Here is a 23,358-nt window from a genome sequence, read left to right as displayed (position 1 = left end):
GAGGTTCCCTGCTGTTTTGGGGTGGCATTATGTGGGGCCGACGTATGCTGCTGGCGGTCATGGAAGGCCCCATAACAGCTGTATGATATGTGAATGCCCTCCTCTGACTAATAGTGCAACCATATCGGCAGCATATTAGCGAGGCATTCGTCTTTTCATCTTCATGGACGACAATTCGTGCCCCCATCATTTACATCTTGTGAATGACTTCCTTCAGGATAACAGCATTGCCCGACTAGTGTGGCCAGCATGTTCTCCAGACATGGATCCTACTGAACATTCGTGGGATGCACTGAATAGGGCTGTTTATGGGCAGTGTGACCCACCAACCACTCTGTGGGATCTATGCCGATTCGTTTGAGGAGTGGGACAATCTGGACCAACAGTGCCTTGATGAACTTTTGGATAGTATGCCATGACAAATACAGGCGTGCATCAATGCAAGAGGATGTGCTACTGGGTATTAGAGCTACCGGTGTGTACGGCAATCTGGACCACCACCTTTGAAGGTCTCGATGTAAGGTGGTACAACATGCAATGTGTGGTTTTCATGAGCAATAAAAAGGGCGGAAATGATGTTTATGTTGATCTCTATTCCAGTTTCCTGTACAGGTTCTGTAACTCGTGGAACCGAGGTGATGCAAAACTTTTGTTGATCTGTGTAATTAAAGTAGTCTTGTAACCAAGGGCTTAAGTGGCTCATGCTTGTCTCAGCCTGTGCTTATTGTGTATCCTGTCGCTTTTTCTCCTTCTTGTCCCTTTGTGCCCACAATACCCAGCACCAAAGATAAACTGATTTATGTATTCTAATTTTTGCCTTCAAACGAAGTGGTCCAGTGGTAAAAAGCTAGACTCGTTTTTGACAGGATGCCATTTCAAATCCCCATCTGGACATGACTAGTTAGATTTTCTGTGATTGCCCGGAATTGTTTTAAGTCAAATGGAACATGATTCTATATCTACATCTACGTACATGCTACACAACCCACCTTATAGTGCTTGGCAGAGAGTACCTTGTACCCCTACCAGTCATTTCCTTTCATGTTACACTTGCAAATGGAGCAAGTGAAAAAAGAGTTTCTATATGCATTAATTTCTTTAATCTTGACCTCACAGTCACTAAGCGAAACCTACGTTGGCTACAGTCAGCTGCAAATGTCGCATCTCGAAATTTTCTCAATAGTATTTTGCAAAAAGTACGTCATTTTCCCTCCAGGGACTCCTGCTTGAGTTCGTGAAATATCTCCGTAATTATAATATGTTGGCTTGATGTCTCCCTTTAATCCAACCTGATGGGGATCCCAAATGCTTGACCAGTACTCAAGAATGCACCTCACTTGTCTTCTATACACGGTCTCCTTTACAGATCAACCACACTTCTGTAAAATTCTCTCAGTAAACTGAAGTCAATTATTCACATTCCCTACTACTGTCATTTATGTGCTTGTTCCATGTCACATCACTTTTCAACATCATGCTTAGATATTTTGTGACTGTGTCAAGTAGCACACCACTAATATTGTATTCAACTTTACAGGGTTGTTTGTCCTACTCATTTGCATAAACTTAAAATTTTCTAAATTTAAAGCAAGCTGCCATTCACCACACCAAGTAGAAATACTGTCTAGGCCATCCTTATCCTCCTACAGTGACCCAATGATGATACTTTGTCGTTTACTACAGTGTCATTAGCAAACACACATTGCTGCTCACCCTGTCCTTCAGATCATTTATGTCTATGGAGAGCAAGAATAGTGCTATCACACGTCATTTAGACACTCGTGATGATACCCTTGTCTATGGAGAACACTTGCTGTCAAGGACGTTGTACAGAGTTCCTTGAAACGGCACAGCCAGTGTCCTTCCCCAGTTGTAGCTTGTGCGCTGTCTTTTAATGATTTCACCATTGATGAGATGTTCAACCCAATTTTCCTTCCTTCCTTCCTTTCTTTCATTTTCCAATTTTTGCGAGTTCCTAGAAGTTTGTTTCTTATGCTTCTCTTTGCATCAACAAACTAACCATTACTCGACGCAAGAATCTCTGTCTGACCATTCCGTTTCAGGGTTTCTGTGTTTTCCACTAAATCACTTGAGATTCCTCTGACACAGCCTCAGCTGATATGCTTTGTGTTCCTTATCTGTTAGGGCTAGCGCTATCCATCGATGCCCTTGAGTTGGTAAACTCCAACCACATTTTCCTTCCTCCTTCTTCCTGTATACCTGGCTGTCCCAATACAAGTGCCAACATTCTCACAACCAGGCATCTGCAAGCAATTGTGCCAAACAAACATTTCTAGCTTACAAACATAGCAGCTATTAGCTGTGTGTGTAGCACACAAGTCTTCTAATAATGTAGTTGCTGGTTTATCGCTTGTAGTGACATTTTTTCTTTTTACTGTTATTTAAGTTCTATATTCACTATCAAATACAGATGTGCAAATGCCTTATTGTTAAAAGAAAAAATAGATGCATCAATAATACTATGCTTTTTCCTTTACTATTCAAGTGAACTCCATGTCTGGTAAAACAGGCTCTATGAAGAGAGCGGACATCTGTTAATATAACATTAGTGAACATCTTACATGTGTTTTTAAGTTTTTAATTCATTCTATGAATTTTGTTGTTTATGGGTTTACAGGTCATGTCTGTAGCAAAAGTTTAAGAGTATGATATTTGTATTAGAAGTAATAGATGTCTCAAGAGCTGTTCAAATATGTTTGCAGCTATATTTTTGGAAATGTCATTTGCTCCAGCACAAATCATTACGTTACCCTGTTTAGTATAATCATTTTTCATGATATTTCTCAGCACTTGTTTCATATCAGCACCTGGCCTAATCGTACCTGTCACTGCCAGTGTGTTACTAATGCTTCTAAGTTCTTGAAGGAGTCCTTTCATGTGGTTGTCTCCATATACATAGATTTTTGTTGCTATCTTCCCAGTGAATAGTTTATATATACTTACACTTTTTGCATGTGTTTTTGGGTCATTTTTCGTAGAGATATTTGTAGTATCAGTAACGGTATTGCTCATTTGTCACGTTTTCATTCTGTCGTTCACTTCTAGTGGAGGGAAAGCACTTTTATCATTGTTCATTTCGCTGCATTTTTCTTTGAGCCCGAGAGCAGCAAATTTGTTGCTGACACTCAATACGTTTGCACTTTCGGTTTTATTTTGCCCAACTTATTGTGAGGAACTATTTGTAGGTCGGCACCGTGTGTAACTGTGTACATCCGAATTGCTCAAATGACAACAATCCTTAAGAGGCAATTGCTTCTCTAAATTTGTACATTTTTCACTCATTGTATTTCACTCATTGTATTTATTTTTAAGGAGTTGACTTCATTTTGCAGTCTTTTTACTAACTTGTCATTGTCCCTCAAAACCATTTTAATTTCACGTTGGCATGTTTTTGTAATGAGCTCTTGACATGACCACACAAAATTGTTTGTTTTAAATTTTATAGACACCTTAGAGCGCGTCTCATGAAACCAAAAGCCGCATACAGAGCACCAAATGCCTTTTACAACATTTTTTACCCGCATTTTACGCTTATTATCCATCACAATTCCATTTCTTTTAGGTCTTTCTTGTTACAACAATAATCTTCGCCATCTTCTTCACCTGCACGAATCCACTATATTATAGATGTGTCTCTTGCTTCAAAGCTTTTAGGTAGTGATGTTAGGTGGTTGTGTAGACCTTGGAGAGACTGCATATCGATCACAGTACCATATAAGGAAGCTAGTAAAATGAGACATGCCCTGTCTGATCTGAAGTATCCAGAAACTCCTATGTAACGCAGAATTGACCGTTAGGTGTTACAAGAGGTTCACCGCCAGTATGAAAAGATGCGAGGAATATTCTTTGTCAGTAGAAAATCCAGGATGGAATAATGAAAAGCCTTTTGAATTAGACAAAACACACACACACACACACACACACACACACTCACACACACACACACACACACACTTTCCACATCCTACACACACATATGCTACCCTGCCTCTTCATCTCCAAGTAACTACTGCAGCCTACATCCTTCTGAATTTGCTTAGTGTATTCATCTCTTGGTCTCCCTCTATGATTTTTACCTTCCACACTTCCCTCCAATACTAAGTTGGTGATCTCTCGATGCATCAGAATGTGTCCTACCAACCTATTCCTTCTTTTAGTCAGGTTGTGCCACAAAGTCCTCTTCTCCCCAGTTCCATTCAGTACCTCCTCATTAGTTACATGCAGGGTGTATACGACCTGGGACAACCGGGAGATCCGGGAAAATCCCGGGAATTTTTTCATCCGGGAAAAACCTGGGATATTTTTAGAATTTTGGGAATTTTTCATTGTCTTAGTTTTCAGTTAAATTTTTGTAATTTTGACTGGTAAGAACCAATACTCTAACAAAGGATATTACTGTATCCCGTTACTGCAGAATAATACTTCAACAATAAAACATAAATGAGAGAAAAAATGAAAATAACTTAAATCGCAAAGGAAATGCGCCATATGCAACGACGACACACAGTGCTCATGCAAATGTCTGCCAACTGAAATTGTGCCAAAGGCTTTAGGAAGATTATGCAGTGCTTCATAACAACAAATTGCCTCCAACGAGCGTGAAGTCACAACTGTTTACAGTCGATTTGTTTTAGCAGTTACACGCGGGCTCATGCGCATGCGCAGTTGAGTCACGTTTGAGTAGTGAATTCTCCCGCTTCTGGCAACAGGAATGTGGCTGTTGGCTGTGCAAGCAGTCGCAGCAAGCAGCTAGATGCTACTGGGAAAAGGGGCCGCCAAATTCATATTCTTGAGGAAAAAAACTTGTTTCACAAAGCACCTAGCGTCCAGCGCATGTTTGCCTACCGATTATTCATATGATTTTGAAACACTTCCCTTTTCGTTTTTGAACATTTTTGAACACATTTTAAGTTGATTCCTGAATGAATCATAAGTCGACTTTTGAATGCATGCATAGTGGATGTGATGCCTCTGTCAGGAGAATCCTCATCGCATCTAGAAATAAACTTTGCGCAGACAAAAGGGGACAGGGCTATACGAGCCGAGGGAGCAAAGCCGATCAGAAGAATGCCAATCGCTGTCTGATTATGTGGTTGATTGGGTTTGCGAATGATAAGCATTGTTATAATTGCTAGGGAAATCCATAGATTCAGACCATCAAAATGGAAATAAACAACTGGCAGGAATAACAGGCGAGAAAGATTATGTATTATCTTCTCAGTGTATCCAAGAAAATGAAATTTTGACAGAACATTTTTGGCCAAATCTCTACACTAGTAAGGACCAGTAGTACAGTCCCTGGTTAGCAGCCACGTAAGTTCTATTCTGGAAGTAAGCGGAAAACGTGTTGCTCGAACACGTAATAATGCCTAACCGGAAAATAATCGCGGGGCAACTAAACCTGTGATTCTGGCAGGGTTAGTGAAGTTAATCGGCGAACAAATTTTAACAGTGGCAGCAGTAGCTACAGAATTGATGATGGCAAAATTGTTTGTTAGAACGAGGAAGGAGAAGAAATGGGGACATCACACAAATTACGGAAGAATAAGACGATCCCAAATTTATATAAAAATTTCACTATACTACTTTTGGATCTCATGCTTGAGAAGCTGGTGCGTATAAATGAAATGTGAAACTATTTCGTAACAAAGCTCTTTGCTTGTAGTAGGCCTAATAGGCATTTGATATTGGTACTTATTGGATTATATTCTGTCATGTTATAAAAATGGCCATTTGTGTCAAAACAGTCTCGTTTATTTGGTGTGTTACAAAATTACTGCCATATTAGAAAGGCCTATTTTGTTTTATCTACCAGACAGTGACAAAATAGATGTAATCAGTTCGAGAAACCACACCAGTCTAAGGTATTATTTGTATTAACAGCTTTTTCAGTATTAGATAACGAAATTTCGATTTTTCACGAACTTTGATGAGGTAATAGATTCTTTCGCAGAAAGGAAAGCACGCCATGTAAAGCTGTAGCAAGATCAGAGAGCAAAAAATGCTAGGAGCTAAAGTTTGAAGAAATGTGTAATTTCTTGCTTATCTCTTGTCAGTATTGGTTTTATATATGCTATATTTAATTTTATGTCACACAAAACAGCAAGTTATTGACTAATAGGCAATCAAGAGTTCAGGTTTTCTGAAGAGTTCTGGTTCTCTCGATTCCAAATAATCCTATCCGTTATTAATTGCGAGATTTTTTTAAAGAGGGGCAGGCTGTCAAACCAGCCAACTGGGAGTAGGAGAGGCACCACAGGACATTTCAATTTCCACTCTCCTGAATATACTTTGGACGTGCGGTAGAAAAATGCTTTATGAAGAGGTGTGGCACTGCACTTTGGCATACTTAAGACCAAATAACATGTCTCATATTTCCTTGAACACGTATGTTTTATGCTTCAGACTTTTCAGAAAGATGTGCGCTACAAGATGAACATATTTTGAAAATTCCATTTTTTTTTTTTTTTTTTTTTAGTATGGACCCAGTTCGCAAACATCGTAGATTCAGGACTGATGCGCAGAGCAGTCTGAGTTATAGTGGGTAGTCTCCACGTGACCCGTGTTTACATTTAGTGATTTTGCTGTTTCCCCTTCGTTTACTCTCACGTCAAATGAAAACAAAACAGATATCTGTGGCCGGGAGCTATCAAGTGAATTAAAATACATCACGTAATTACGGAAGGCTGAAGTATGTTATTAGTTTCAGATTTTATTTTATTTCCACCTTTCTGACAGTCAAGCATCAATTGCCTTGTGGAACAATGAAGTTATTTTTGTCTGTTTGCTAAAGAAATTTGACTTTTCTTAACCTTTTCCGCAGAGGCAGTCAATATATTTGAAACAAAATGTTTAATTCCACAGTACTGGCTACTTTCAACTGTTTGCTGCATTTCAAGTGCACATTTTCATTTTCGAGCATGTATGGCATTATGCCATAATAAAGAACCAAACATGATATAATACAGTATTGGTGCACCAAGGAAATTTACATCCAAAAAAACACACTGAAAAGCTTAATATCAGGTCAAGGTTTACTTCATTGGGAATCTGGACATACGAATGTGCCCTTTAAGTATGCAGTTTAAATGTGCACATTTTAATACGGTTCACGAAATTCCGATGCTCTTGCAGTATCCTCTGATGTCTTCTTTCTTTTATGACATAATTTATTATCTTTCAGTGTTTTACACGTACGTACATACGGGCTACCTATGTCATGGTAGCTACCCAAGTGCGGTGTCGCCTGTTATATGCGCTCTTTGGCAACTGCTGAAACGAACCTATTTCTAACAGGTCGCGGGAAAATATTGCGAATGGTGGTTTGAAAAGTGTTACTTTCAAAGTAAATGTCCTTTCACGGAAGTTGAGCTATGTGCAAAAATGTATCATGAATTTATTAAATCACAGAGCGTTTGACTCTCATGTAAAAATCAACTCTTTGATGACGAGCCATTTAGAAGAATTTCGAACCCTGGAGATCAGACATTTATGCCATTATTAAAAATTTTACTGGCACATTTGTGTGATGTGTCTTAAAGTGTAACACGCGCAAAAAAAATCAACAGTATGTGCGAAAGCTTAGCTTCTGTTGCAGCTTGAGACCAATATTATATGTGAAAGCTTTGCTTTTCTTGTAGCAACACTATGTATATTAATTTAAACTATTAACTTCCCTGTTTGTGTGTTCATGCTACTTAACAGTGATGTTGCTGTTGGCTGACTACATCACGTGTGCTATGCTCTGAATACTCGCTGTCATCGGCTGGCGAGATCACATGTCATGAGCTACGAACGGCTTACAAAAGCGCATGGAAATCTCGATTTCAATGATTCGGAAAGTAACGTGCGGTGTTTGGTGGAATTCCAATGTATGCTTTCGTAATACGAAAATATGCGGTGTAAATGTTGCTGCACATCAAAGATATTTCCAAAACGTGTCTTTTTCTCTGAGTTTCGCTCTTTAAAGTGCCGGGAAATTGTACGCCCGTGTATAAAACCATAACCATTCAAAGGATTGCTAAGGGAAAATATACTGTCACCTGGGAGAAAGTGTGTTTTTAACCAGGAAATCCGGGAAAAATCTGGGAATTTTTTTTCCTTGTCCACGTATACACCGTGTACATGATCTACCCATCTAATCTTCAGCATTCTTCTGTAGCACCACATTTCGAAAGTTTCTACTCTCTTCCTGTCTAAACTATTTATCGTCAATGTTTCACTTCCGTGCATGGCTACACTCCATGCGAATACTTGCAGAAAAATTTCAAGCTTAAAGTCGGATAATAAATGATTAAAGAAATCTTTTGCGTGATATAATAACAATTTTCTGTCCCTTTTTTTTTTTTTAATTGTGAAATCTTTCATCTTGCCAAATTTAACCCTTTAATGAAAGTTTGTGAGTGTCAAAATATATGACGTAAATGGTCGTACCATTTGATTGCTTTGATTTAGAAGTGTTATATTTTTACACCACCAAAGGGCTGTTGGCCTCAGCCCGTGGCATACATTTCAACTTCATATGTCTACCCGTTCCAGAGAGAAAACAGATGGACAGACAGACGGTGTGATAATTTGTTTCGTACGATATAAATACAAATTAACAATTTTCAGATTTTTTTCCTTCGGTTGCAATGTGAAATGTTGCTTCGTATGAAATTAACAGTTCTCGGTCGACAAGAAGTAACGTGTATGTTTTGATGACTCAATTTTTGAATATCAAAATGTGTGACATAAGTGGCCGTGTATTTTGACTGCATTGACAGAGATGCTTCAGTTTTTTACATAACCAAATATACTAATATGCGACATAAAATTTAGCTCGATGCGTGCACTCGTTCCTGAGAAAAAGGGTTTTGGACAGACAGACAGACAGACAGACAGAAGGACAATAAAGTGATTCTATAAGGTTCCGTTTTTACTGATCAAGGTATGGAACCCTAAAATGACCTGAAATCAGTGGACGGGATCGCTAGTGAGTTCCAGAGTCGTACCGGCGGGCCAGTTAGCATGAAGACTGCACATAGGGTGTCGAGTAGAATACTTGTACAGGTCCTCATAAGCCACTTGTTTGTGTAGTTTGCTGAGCACTGCTTGAGGAGATATGAAGATTGATGTCACTGGGCAGTGGCTGACTGGGAATGAGTGGTGACTTACAGTACACCCTGTGGCAACCCAATGGAAGGGTTTGGGTTTGAGGATGTATGAACAATGTTGCATACCGTCACATGTAATCCCAGTAGTGAAGTATAGAAGAGACAGTTTTATGGTACAGGACTGTTTTTTATGGTTAAGGTGCTATCCTTTTATTGTGCTTAAAAAAACTGTAAATGCAGAAGGATGTTAATACTTTTTTCAACACTGTGTACTGCATGCAGTAGAGAAACAGTTAGGAGTTGTTGATTGATTGTGTCAGCGTGACAGTGCTCCCTGTCAGAAAGCAGCATCTGTGAGACAGCTACTTGTGGGCAATAGCATTCCTGAAATGGACTGGCCTGCCCGGAGAACTTGACCCGAACCCAATGGAACACTGTTAAGATGTGTTTCAACACGGGCTTCCCAGCATACAAATCACACTACCACCTGTCACTTCAGCTCTTGGGGATGAACAGAGTGCCATTCTTCCACACACATTCAGACACTTCGTCCAAAGTGTCATTGGCAGAATTCGAGTTAACAGAAAGGCAGAGGAGAATGTACCCCTTATTAATGTCCACTAATAGTTGTCCTGTAGTGTGTGTCAAACAAATTCCCGTGTGCTCTCATTCTGCCATTCTCCCTGACTTAACCACAACTAGCGTAACAACGCCTTTACCTATATAACAGGAATTCGGTGTTAACTTAGTCATTTGTCATTTTCGCTCTCCACCTCATCTTGCCTTTTTTTCTATCAGCTCCCTTTCTTCGTACTATTTATTACATTAACCTTCCTATTTATTATTTCTCTCACACTTTTAATGTCTTTTCACTTCTCATTTTGAAACTTTTATCTCTGAACTGAAGCTGTCGCAGTGCTTTCCAGTCATTTTGAACTCCTGTTTGATACTTTTTCCTTTATGTTTTATCTTCTCTCACCCTCACAACATGTACATGTACGTCCTGTTGAACCTAGAGTCTGTGCGACCTGTTACCCGCACTTCTCCTCTCTAACTTTCCCTGACAAATTCCTCTTTACTCAGTAAAGAAGGTACATTTAGTTTGAAATGCTAGGGTTCACATTTTCTTCTTTAATGTATCTTTTAGCAGTACTAGGAATTGTGCCATTTGAGGATAACTATGGGTCAGTATTTGTGTCTGTAAATTTAATAACTTTCTCAGTTGAATTTTTTGTTTGATGCAGCATAACTTACTTCCTATGAGGAAATATTTCCAGTGAATATACCTTCATTCTTTTTCTTGTGTGTAAAAATGTTGTGATGGTAGAAAATTACAAAGTATGACATGTATGTGCAAAGTGAGGAAATGGTGTAACTTTTATTTGGCTGTGTTGCAGGTTTCAGCACCAGTATGAGAACTGCCAGTACATCTGCAAGATATGCTATGGCAATGGGATGGAAGTTATTGTGACCCCCTGCCTCACATCTACATCGGACACATCGTGGTTTGGATTAGCAAAATACGCATGGTCTGGGTACGGCACTTTCATTAATTGCCTTGGTATCAAATCTCTCTCTCTCTCTCTCTCTCTCTCTCTCTCTCTCTCTCCCTCTCCCTCTCCCTCTCTCTCTCTCTAGTCCATCACTGTATACAACAATACTCATATAACAGAAGCTGTTGAGACTGAGTACTCAGGTACATGGTTTAAACATTTCTACCGTGGTGCATTTTTTTAAAAATGTATTAGTGTTGTTTTGTCACTCTATATATTATGTAATATCTTGTACAATCTCAGGTCACTCTCTGAGTACATTTCATTCTTTTATTGTGGTAGATTCAGTAAATAGCAATGTATCATGAAAATAGTTAATTTTTTCCAGTAAATTAAATAAATTGTGCCTGCATCTAGTTAAGTATGTTTCAGAGGTCAGGCACTTTGTTGACAGTTGTGCATAGAGCTGACAGGTGATGCTGTGTGTTGACAGGTATGTGATAGAATGCCCAAATTGTGGAGAGATCTACAGGAGCAGGCAGTTCTGGTATGGAAACAAGAATCCGGAGGATGCGGCAGTTCGCACAGAGATACGGCACGTGTGGCCTGGGGTGAGTTGCCTTTCCAGGTATTGCTGTGTAGGTTTCTGTGAGGGAGGAGAAAGATAGCAGGAGTAGATAAATTGTTTTGATGGCATTGAGTCATCATTTCTGAGGAAAACTGACGGAGCCCACATTGGCAGGTAGTATAAGCCTGTGTAACGATATGGGTGTTGCTCTGTTACAATATTAAGTGTTGTGTATACCCATATATCTTTCATTATAAATTGAAACTTGGGAGGTTACATGTTCTTTAATGCCCGATCGTAACACAACACACAGTCAGTCAACATTTGATGGTCCGCAGGCTGTCTGCACAGCAGAAGGTAATAGCAGAAGGTGCTAACTACATAGGCGGCAGCGCAAGTATCAAATAACACACCATAAATTCAGAAATGTATTTGAGTGTATTCTGACAACACTTCAACGAAAAAAATTACTGTTACATTAGACACTCATACATGAGGGGCTGTTGCAAATTATTGATCGTTCATTATTGAACATGTATGGTCTTAATATTTTGTGATCTAGTAACAAAATGAACATTATAATTTCTGGACACACACTGTTAAAATGTTTCAGTGCGAGGCACAGTTCAGTCTGGTAATTTTATTGAAGATTCTCAATATACCGTCACACATCTTGATTATGATTCATGATTGAGTACACATTACCACTGCACAAGACAGTACTTTTCAAGTATTATTGTTATTGATTTCACATGCCAGCAAAACATAAAATTAGGAGAACCATCACAATGGTTCACTATTCAATCCAACACTGTCTCATTACAGACTTGGACTTCACATGACAGTCAGGAACATCGGCAACAAGGCCCAGCTTCAGTTACTGTGCCTCATGCAGAAATTGCTGGCGACAGCATGCTGAATTAAATGTTCAAATGCTGAGCAAGGTGGAATGTCTGTACACTTGCAAGCTTGAAGGCATATGAAACTCAGGACTGTGTATTCATAAATTGTGGCAGAGATTTCTAACTATGGATTCACCATCCAGAAATGCATTTATGCATTGAAAGTTATATGACCATTTACATCTCAACTTACCGACAACTTTTTAAAAAAATTAGCTTCTCTTAAAGTACAGTTCGAGACGAATCTAAGAGACTTACTAGTGGCCAACCCCTCCTGATTCATTAACGATTTTCTTAGGTGTGCCAACTTCTATATGTCTTCCAAACAATTCCACATAACATGTGTTACACGACCTGCTTCCTGTACAGGAGCAGCTATGAAAGTTTTGAGGATGTAGAACAAAACCTGGAACACACTCTAACAACTGTGTCAGAATCCTGTCGGGAAGTTTCCCTTAAACCAACTCCCTGAAAGGCACAAGTCAGCACCTATATCCTGGACCTGTCAGTGTTACACTTCAGTGCAAGAAGACCTGTCATAAAGTAGCAGCAGGACATGGCATGCTGAGAAAATTGGCAACAATATGTGGAGAGCTTGTAACCTCCCCCTCACTTATCGACCTTAATGACAGTGAAAAATTAAACCGCGTGCACCTAATGGAAATTTGGGAAAAGCAATCTTCACCGACGCTAATCTGTCGGTAAAGAGGGAGGAAAGGGTTACATCTAAATGAAAGGAAATATGCAAATGAAATTGGTGGAAATTAACTTTGAAAAGGGGTAAAGTTAATAAGGAAAGTAAATGCGCGGTCGTTACGTTACCATTTAACTGGCGTTATTTAGATATTTGAGATTTGGCAAAAATTACAGTCGCCAGTCCTATGGACAACTACTATAATAACTGAAAAAGAAAGGTTATTGCACATATAATTAGCACTAAAAGCGTTGCAACTGGAGGTTGACACATATTGTGTGAAAACTGAATGTTTGTTGGAAGTAATAAATTTCACTACACTCTGACTTAATTTGGCAAAAGAATTAATAAAACTGGAAAATTGAAAGTTAATTTAGTGACTGAAATTAATAGTGAACTTTGTTTCTGAAGCGCTACGAAATTCAATAAAATAAGGTTAGTCTTGGACTACCTAAACAATCATTTCAAAAGCTACTTGAATCTACGCAGTTTAGAAATAAGAGATTTAACTTTGAACTTTAATTAAATGATTCTGAACAATTAACAATAGTAAAATTTAGTACGTACCAAGCTGAGCTGCAGTCACGGGTAAGCTAAAATATGGTAACAAACTCGCACTCTTAATTTGTGCTTCTGTAATCTAAATATTATAGCCAGCTATGAATACCTTAACTGAACTTTGAAATTAAAGCAGTGAAATGGAATGATATTACTTTAATGCTGGCGTTTGAATTTCAACGACACTCGGGTTTATTTCGGAAAAGGAAGGGACCCTGCTTGGTAATGCAATTGGGACAATGAGCAACAAAGGTTCATGTTAAGTTGCTGTATTTTGCTAATGGAATAGTTTGAAAAGCTGAGGTCTGCCATACAGTTCTAGAACTTTACGTGCTTTTAGTCTTTCTTGTCGGTTGATTGAAGGTTTGAAGTCGTCGGTCGAGGAGGTGGCGTCAGTCACTCATTGTCGGCCGCCGCTGTTGCAGAAGCTGGATGTTGGCATGCCTTCTTATCGACACGGTCACCAGGCGAAACAGGCTCTTGATGTGTGCCAGCTAACGTTTCCCGTCCGCGACACCGTGTCAGAAACTATCATAGCAAGTCGAGCACAATTACATGCTGCCAAACCCCGAAAGCGGGAGCGTCACACAACACACCTGCTCCACCGCCCTACTACAGCCAGACTCTGCTCTGCCCGCACTCCACGCGGCAGAGTTAACCCTACCAAAGATCCTAAACACTTTGGTTCTCCACACGACCTATCGATGTAATCGTTCGATAGCATAGTTTTCCCTAGGCCAGACCCAGCGTAAAAATACAAATAATATTTACAAAACAAACCAATTATATATCGACATCAATGCATAAATACATATATATAAATAGTAAAACAAAAACAATATATAAAGACACAGAAATGTCATATCTTCAGGTAACAAAATAAGGAAAAAAATTTATAGCACAATAGAGGGAAATAGGAGGATATGCATTTCCGGCATTACAAGTTAGCCCAAGGAAGCTGAGAACAGCAGCCCAGACACTGTACTTCTCCACAGCAGAATATGCCTACCTGGTGTAGTCCGGTTCAAAACTTGACAAAAGACCAACTTAAAACTTAAATGAAACATGATTATTAATAACCGGTTTAGTGAAACCCTCAATAAACTATACAAAACAACCTGATTTGTGCACCCCAAAAGTCGCAAAGAGACAGTCGTGAAATACTGAGCAGCTCACACATACTTTTTAATGATCACCACTCCCTGTAGAATTGGAAAACTAAAATCCTGGAAAAGGTTCCTGAAAAAAGAACTTTGCAAACATCCTAACAACTACCTCCACTAGAGGAGATGGTCAGCAGTGGGAACGTGAGATGGAAGCCTGAACCAACTCAGAATGGGCGTAGCCTGAATGAAGATAAACCTGACCAAGAAAGACCTTGCAGATAAATATAGTGATGGAAGTGATTGTAGGGAATATCATGACATGGGAAATCACCTGACCTGTGCTAACTGTCCCAGTAAATGTACCATTCGTGACTTTAATCAGGGGAAACAGTAAATTGCTGGACATAGCGCCATTTTTGGTTGAAAAAACTTTGCTCTTTGGACATGGAAAAACTGGCTCTGCTCCTCTTCATAATTGACTTACAGAAGTGAGGATTGTAAAGTGTGTGTGTGTGTGTGTGTGTGTGTGTGTGTGTGTGTGTGTGTGTGTGTTCACTATCTCATGCACAACACCTTGTGGCTTCAATGTCAATGCATTGTCAGGGGGGGACTGATGACCTCAGAAGTTAAGTTCCATAGTGCTCAGAGCCATTTGAGCCATTTTTTGCATTGTCAGGGGAACACACATGCACAGGATGGGGGAGCGGCATATGGGAGGGATGCACGCACCGTGTTAGCAACGTTTGCCATACTGACCTGTTTCTGTGGTGAGTGCTGCAATGCAGTTTGCCCTGACTATATGTCTGTGTTGTCTGTTGATGTTTACGCGGTTGCTGTCAGAATAGCTCCGTTTACGCGGTTGCTGTCTGAATAGTTCCTGAAGGAACCACCTGTGGATGTTGTGATGAGGTATTGACTCTCCGAAACTGGTTTGCCTGAGGAAACATGTCGGATCTGGAGAGAGATGAAAGTGATGTAAAAATCCATACACAAGGGATCGGTTCTTGAATGACCATGACCAAAAAATGCCACAGGAATTTCTTGCCTAGACCGAGGTCCACAGCCACTTCACACTTCAGAAAAAGTTGATGTGAGAATCATTTGCGATGAATTATTGAACAGTTGATAGTGTAAGCTCGATTGGTGGGTTTTCCATGGGAATGGTGCTCACTTCTGAGCCAGTGTAGATAAGGGAGTATTGATTTGTTGAGTGGTCTAACTTGTACAAATATCTGGACACAACAGTTTGTAGAGGTATGAAATAGAACGATCACATAGGCTCAGTTTTAGATAAAGCAGATTGCACACTCATTGGCAGGATACTGGAAAAATACCATCAGTTTGCAAAGGAGTCTGCTAACAAGCCTGTCCTAGAATATTACTCATGTGTGTAAGCCCCACATAAATATGTTGAACTGAGGATATTGACTTTATACCCAGGAAGTTTACACAAGGCACCACAAATTTGTTTACTCGCAGCAGAGTGCCACTGAAATGCCATAAACTGAATTCACAGATGCGTGAAGGTAGATGCCGACTAACGGGTGAAAGCATTCTTACAAAGTTTCAAGAAGCAGTATTAAGTGAGGAATCTAAGAATACACTTCCATAGAAAACTTAAGAATGATTCAGACTTATCACAGCACTTTCAGAGATATTAGATGAGCTGTCGTTCTTCTTGTGTTCTATATGTGAGTGGAACAGCAAGAAATCGTAATAAGTACTGCACTGGAAATCACCCTCTGTCATGCACTGTTAGGTGGTTTGTAAAGTATGAATGTGGATGAAGAGTGACGAGCAAAACATAAGCATAAAGGTAATCTGTCATCTACCATTTAGGTGGATGAATTACAGTTGCATAGGACTCTTTCAGTGAACCTCAGTGTGGCATCTGCCTTTCTTATACTTTTATGTTATTATCTCACCTTACATTCTTCATATTCCATACACACAGTTATTTTGCAGTAAAGACTCTTTGCAGGGATTTATTGGCAATCATGTAACCAAAAAGTAGTGGGTCCTTTTGTGCAGTATGATCAGTTTGTTTGGAAAATGAACAGCACTAGCTGTATAGCTGTTTGGAGTTGGCCTGACCGTACTTCCGTATCTATTATCTTCCATATCTAATATTTGCATCCATTAAGAAGGATGAACAGAGATCTATCTACTTGGATGTCCTCAATCCAATCCCAAAGTTAATTCAGTATACTATAAGCAAAAATTTTGTTCATTAGGCAACTGTGAAAACTGAATCAAATGCCTTCCACCTCCCTTGCCCCCACCCCTCTTTAAATATCATTATACAACAGCAAGTGAATTACATTCCAATTTACCATGAACCCAGAGGTAAAGGTGATCACTGGCATGGAACACTGTGCAAATGTATCCGAGTAACAAAGGTGAAGGTATCTTTGATTTGTCACTGTGAAACGACATTTAAGAGTAGGAGGAACTGTACTACGACTCAGTCACAAACTAACTTCCAAATAATACAGGGTGATCAGTCCTTAACGCAACTGGCTGGTATGCATTTTTTTGCTTTACTAGTACCCAACTAGTGGTGGGGAGTATATTTCCCCTCTGCTGCAAGGTCTTTGTTTGTGTATAATTGTTGGGATACTAACATGTTTCTTATGTGACAGAATACAGTGAATTGAATGAAAGTATTTACAGGGAAATGGTGAAATATAAGTACTCTATCCCACTCGAAGTATTAATGTGTATTTCATATGTGCATACAGAATCAGCGTGCACTGTAAGGAGATTATTTCAAGAAGAATTTCCAGATGTTCAGGTTCCTGATCCGAGTAAGATTCATTTATTGATAAATAAATTTTATGAAACGGGAAGTGTTCTTGACAGGAGACATGACAACCACATCCAGTACTCACAGAAGAAACTCTCGATAACAATGGGCATGCTCTGGAAAAGTTTCCTAGAAAATCAGTTCGACTTCTTAGCAAATGGGATTTCCTTTGTCTGTGTTCAAATGGCTACTAAAGTTACTGAAGTTACAGCTATATAAAATTACTGCAGCACAATAAATTAAACTGGGGGACTCTGCAAAATGATGTGGTTTATTGGATGTATTTCGAACAGAGTGCATGCCGCAGAAATTGACTCTCAGCTAACTTTATTTTCAGACGGATCATGGGTCCACGTAAGTGGGTATGTTGATTCACAAAATTACCATTACTGGAATTCTGAGAAGCCTAACGTAATACAAGAGGCTCCCCTACACGATCAAAAGATAGGTGTGTGTTGCACTGTTAGTGGTGAGAGAATAATAGGCCTTATTTTTTCCTGGAAACAGTTACCAGCGAGAGAGAGAGAGAGAGAGAGAGAGAGAGAGAGAGAGAGAGAGAGAGAGAGAACAATTTGTGGCTCCCCCCCACCCATGCCCCCACCCCCAATTAACTGAGAGTGAACATGCTTTTATGATATTTCAGCAGTGCTCTGCAACGGCACATAAGCCAAACTTCCCGTTACAGGAAATTTGTGATGTGTTTCGAGATAGAGTTTTCACCAGCAACATACAGCCTCCTTGTTGCCCCAATTTAAATTTAACCCTCTGCAATTTTTGTCTCTTGAAACACTAAAAGAGAAAGTTTACAAATCAAATCCACACACTTTAGATGAACTTAAAACTGACATTTATCAGGAACTTGCTGCCATTCTCAGAGGGAACTGCAGAGTGTAACGAGCAGTTTCCTAGGTAGGAGTCAGAAATACTTGAACAATGAAGGGAGGCAGTTCCAGCTTCTCCTTGCTTAATAAATGAGTGATTTACTTTTCTTTTTTTAAGTGTTTGTTTTGTTTATATGTTAGAAATAACTCATACCGCAAGCTGTACTATATTTACTGCAGACATCCTGTAATCCATGCTACGGGCACAACAGCCGACCTCCTGGGCCAGCTGCATGCCATGAAAGCGGTAGCATTAACAATTGATCACCCTGTTTGATGTAAGAAGTGAATGGCTGTATCACATAATGAAGCTATTAGTCCTGACCAAGTCGCGCCCATTTCAACAAATGGTGGATAGGGATCACTTGTCTTCTTCAACACACAGTTGTGGCCTTACAATATTTCATCTTTCATTTGTTCCACATTGTGTTCGTATAACATATTTATGTGCTTACTCATATGTTTATGTGGTGTAAAGAAATGTTTGCCAGATCCTTATGAATGAATTAACATATCAGCTACACAAAGTGGACCTTGAGTATTCAATGAAATCTCTTTCGAGTGGACTATTTTACTGTTCAAAATCTCACTTGTTGATGAAATGACTAATTGCCTAGTATTACCTTCTCCCTTAGTTAGAAATTATTCTGGAGGGATTGATATATGAAGTGTTTTGTAAATGATAGTCTAAGCTATGCTAATTTTACTTTCCACAATTCACTGAGACATTGCAAGAGCTGTTGCAGGTCCTGTTTGTTTTGTTGTAATGCCTCTAGATGACAGCATTGTGCTGAATGAATATAGCTTACTTCAGTGAATTTAGTCAATTGTTAAAAACCAGTGGGAAATCAGTGTAGCATCAGACGAACAGTGTATGCACACTTTTAAGGAAAGCACAAAGAGTGTTTGAGACTAACTGTTGCAGCAGTGTGTAACTGCATTTATAGGATACAGAAGTCTTTTTGGTCAGTTCATATGTATTGTAGTCATTAAGAAGAAGTCATTTTGTGATAGAATGTGTTACAATTAGTCTTTTTCGTCAGTTACATCCACCCAAATAAAAGACTTGACCCTAGCACCCACAATTTTACAAAACTCAAAATAGCAGTCCATTTGTGTATTTTCAACCGCATACAAGGGGCACTAAAAAAACTGGAATTATTTTTTAAAAGCTATATATTTTTAAATTATTTACAAAACTACCTTATCCCTCTCAAAATACTCTCCATTACAACTAATTTATTTGTCCCATTGGTTCTTCCACTGTTCAAAACACTTTTTGTGGTCATCTTTAAAAATGGCTGACAACTCCTCCCTCATTTTTGTCTTGGATTCTTCAGTGTTGTGAAATTGGTACCCTTTCATGCCCTTTTTTGTGTGTGGAGATATGAAAAAATCACACAAGGCTGGGTCAAGCAAGTAAAGTGCATGAGGCAGCAGAACCATGCCACTTTAAGCCAAAACAGAGACAATTGTGTGTGCAGGTGCATTGTCGTGGTAGAAGAAATCTTACATTAAAGTTTGCTGAACCGAGCTCCAGGATAACCCACTAATCTGACAGTTGATCAGTTGTCTGTTGACGGTCTGTGAACACATGATCTCGAATTTTTTCAATATTTTCTTCAATTCAGGCAGTTGATGGATGTCCAGAATGAGGTCTGTCATTGATCGATATGTCACCATTTTTAAATCGAACCAACAACTAGTACACTTGAGGTTTTCCCAAAGCGTCATCTTGGTAAGCTTTTATCAACATTTAAACTGTTTCAGCAGCACTTTTACCAAGTAGAAAGCAAAATTTCAGAGCTGCACATTGTTCATTTAAACTTGCCATAATAAAAACTGAAACAAAAAAAGAGCGCTAGCAAAAACAATCGCTACAAGTGAACAGAACAAGCAAGGTCGACAACACAGGTGGTACTGAACTGGCAATGAGTTGTGCTGTACATGCCTGCAGCAGATGCAGAAGGAATATGAATCTTGAAAATTATCTGTTGAACTTTAAAATCTTATATCATTTTAAGTTTCTAATTTTTCAGGTTTATGTAAATTATAGTAGTATTAAGCCCCCAAGTACAAGGATGTTCCAGACAGTAATGATCTACTTTTTATCTCAACTGCCAACAATTTTGCAGATGAAGAGCACAAAGTGTGAACTCTTGAAGTTTCCCAAGTGTGTGACAAAATTTCCATTTCCTCCAATAACGTAGCTGCTTCAGTGTTTCAAAATGGCACCTGTAAATGACATGCATTACAAGCAGCGTGCCTTCGTTGAAACATTTGTGTGAAGTGTATGGAGCATGAGGTGTTGACAAGAAGACGTTCGGTTACTGCACACAGATGGTAAAGCCACCAGAAGGCAGTTTGATGGAGTTCCATTGTTTGCAGCGAGTTAGGGAGACTGTTTGCAGCTGTCACACTTGACACAGTGCAGCATGCGGATGTTTTCATTCGCAAGGATCGACGCATTATGACTTAACAGTTGGCATTGCTGCTGTCAATCAGCAAAAGAAGTGTTGAAGCAATTAACCACACTCTTGGATAGTCAAAAGTGTGAGCATCATGAAAAAGGGTTGATTAGTGCTATTCCACCCGCTCTACAGCCCTGACCTAGTTCCCTAGGACTTCCATTAAGGGATAGCATTCATGGAAGACATTTTGAGAAGTACACAGTGGAGAAACGGCTTCGTGACCAGAGCAAGTATTGTTACCGATATGGCATACATGCCTTTGGCTGTTGCCAAAGAAAAGCCATATGCCAGAATGAGATTAATGTGGGAAAAAAGGGGTGTAGATAAAATATCATTGGTTCATTGTGCGATTTTTATTAGATGGGATAAATAATTGTGAAAGAAAAAAAATGTGGAGTATTACTTTCTTGGCGACCCTCATTCGTGTGTGTGTGTGTGTGTGTGTGTGTGTGTGTGTGTGAACAAGCTAGTGAGGGTATTGTGCACACAATTGAACTTACACACAGGAATGAAGTGTCGATTGTCTTAGTGTGTAGTAACAGAAGTCTCATTGGCAGGGTGCAGGTGGTAACCTCATTGGCACACAGAACGCCGCCCGCAAAGTCCTCGATGGTGTCAACTACATATCGGAAGCAGTGGCGAGTGTCGGGTCACCGCCTACACGGCTCCTCTCCTCCTGGGTCACAGACCAGATTGCTCCACGCTATTGGAAGCCTAACAATGAAATAAAGGTAAGCAGTTGTTGTTAATGTGGCCACCATTCACATGAGCCTCATACTTTCTAAAGCTATGATCGGACAGATTTCTTGTATGTGTTAATTATTGTAGGCTTCTCTGTACACTCCATAAGGATAAGTCAGTCATTTGTGTAAAATGTTATGAGCTGGAATTTTCTGTGAACTTTCTCAGACATTGCTGTGTTAGCTGCAACATTCTTTTGAAGGAAATTAAGCAATTGCAAAAGCATAATGATTAACTTATATTCAGCTAATATGAGTAAAGAGTGTTTTACATAGCTCCATCAGTTTGGATAAGGAATACCGTTCCGGTTGCAGATAAATCACTGCTGGTAGAACACAGGATTTGATACTGGGTCCACTGCATTCTCGTTGATGTAAATTATCTTCTCATTTGTTTTTGTATAGTAGCAATAGTTCTCTTTGCTGATATTGCAAATAACACGATGCAGTCCATTAACATAAGTAATTGTACATATACTGTTGGTTCAATTATTGATTGATTTTCTGTAAATGACCTATCATTCAGAAACATTGAGTTTCATACAGTTCTTTATGAGATAGAATGGAATTTTTGGAATTCTGTGAATCACAGGATAGCATTGAGGAAAGTAACAATTAAAACAGAAGTTCCAAATTCCTGCATGTGCACATTGATAAACATGTTAAATCAAATAGCATATTGTAAAAGTATACTGCAACCAAGCAAATATGCTGCCTTTTGTTGTTGACTTTCTGCAACCAAGAAAATACGCTGTCTTTTGTTGTTGACTTCAGTGATAAAAATTTCAAACATTTAATTTATGTGCTGTATTGACAGTAATCTTTGTTGGACTGTAAATAAAATATTGGGAAACTGAAGAAAATTTATTAGAACCATTTTAGAACTACACTTTTGTATTACTGCTGTACATAATCATTTTTCATATTTGAGTATCTTAATTAATCATAAAGTACCGTCTGAATGAAATTTGTCTGTCTGAGATGGCAGCCACCTTCTGGCAGCAGCTTGAAGTTTTTCATCAGATTCAAAATGTTGGGAGCAAAGCAACATTTCATGTGCTCGGCAAGTCTTGATGTTCAGTAGATCTTCAGAAATATCTGATATGACCTGATACAGAAGTTATTGCATTTTCTAGGCAATTTGTGGCCAAACATTGTTGTGCAAAAACACAACAGTGGTAGTCAAGAGATTGTGATCTGAATGACTTGCTTCTGTTTTCTAAATGTGTAGGCTTCAGAATTCATTAGCCTGCCTTGTACCACAAATGTGATTCCTTTAGCTTATCACCAAATGATAGCCATAACTTTCTGGCCGGAGGGAGTTTGGAATTCTTTTTGGCTTGTTTGGGCAGGGTGGCATGAATGCTGTTGGTTTAGTTTTTTGGTTATCAAAAAGAAGTTTTGGAACTCAACAAGCACCAAAATTCTGGTACTCCAATTATTTAGGTGCAGTCTCATTCAAAACATACAAATCTGAGGAAAGTTGTCCAGTGGATGAAATATAGTGAAATACAGATTTTCATTTTTTTTTAATTAGTTGCTGTCTAGAGATGAAAGACAATTTCTGTAATAATGAAAATGGTGCCATTGATGCACAACACCTTCACTCTCCATACACACCACAAATTTTCCAAGAAATGTCAACATCTTCTAATTTTCACCATTTTTTCCCTGTAAAACAATAAGAAATTTTACATTTGCAGCTATCTGACAACAGAAAACTTAGTTTGTTAGGTGGCTGAGAGCAGAGCATCTCATAAAACTAAATGTATGAAATGTGAACTCTTCAGAACTGCATTATTAAGAACAATAAACCATGACTGAATTTTAAAAAAAAAGCACTACAGTGAAATTTGTGACTACATATATACCACTGTGTTCTGAAAAACTAATGTGAATGACTTCTCTTCCATGCTTGGGTGTGTGAAATCTGTATGTGATCAACAAAACGTAATATCTTTTCCTTCAACTTTATTTACTGAAGTAAAAAATACGGTGCCTTTGTTTGATTAAATAGAGATCT

The 23,358-nt window shown here is 39.0% G+C and overlaps 1 protein-coding gene across 1 annotated transcript in view; it reads left to right on the top strand.

Moving 5' to 3' along the window:
• LOC124716983 (zinc finger FYVE domain-containing protein 1-like) overlaps positions 1-23,358 on the top strand; it is a 100,137-nt gene that overhangs the window by 33,114 nt on the left and 43,665 nt on the right. Inside the window, exons 6-8 of the mRNA XM_047243587.1 lie at positions 10,514-10,651; positions 11,103-11,220; positions 21,153-21,326. Of these exons, the coding sequence (XP_047099543.1) occupies positions 10,514-10,651; positions 11,103-11,220; positions 21,153-21,326 (430 nt within the window). The remainder of the gene's footprint in view (positions 1-10,513; positions 10,652-11,102; positions 11,221-21,152; positions 21,327-23,358) is intronic.

The sequence above is a fragment of the Schistocerca piceifrons genome, chromosome 9 (assembly GCF_021461385.2).
Source record: "Schistocerca piceifrons isolate TAMUIC-IGC-003096 chromosome 9, iqSchPice1.1, whole genome shotgun sequence".
Lineage (NCBI taxonomy): Eukaryota > Metazoa > Arthropoda > Insecta > Orthoptera > Acrididae > Schistocerca > Schistocerca piceifrons.
The sequence above is the reverse complement of the archived record's forward strand: the minus strand, read 5'-3'. Positions and strand labels throughout refer to the sequence as shown.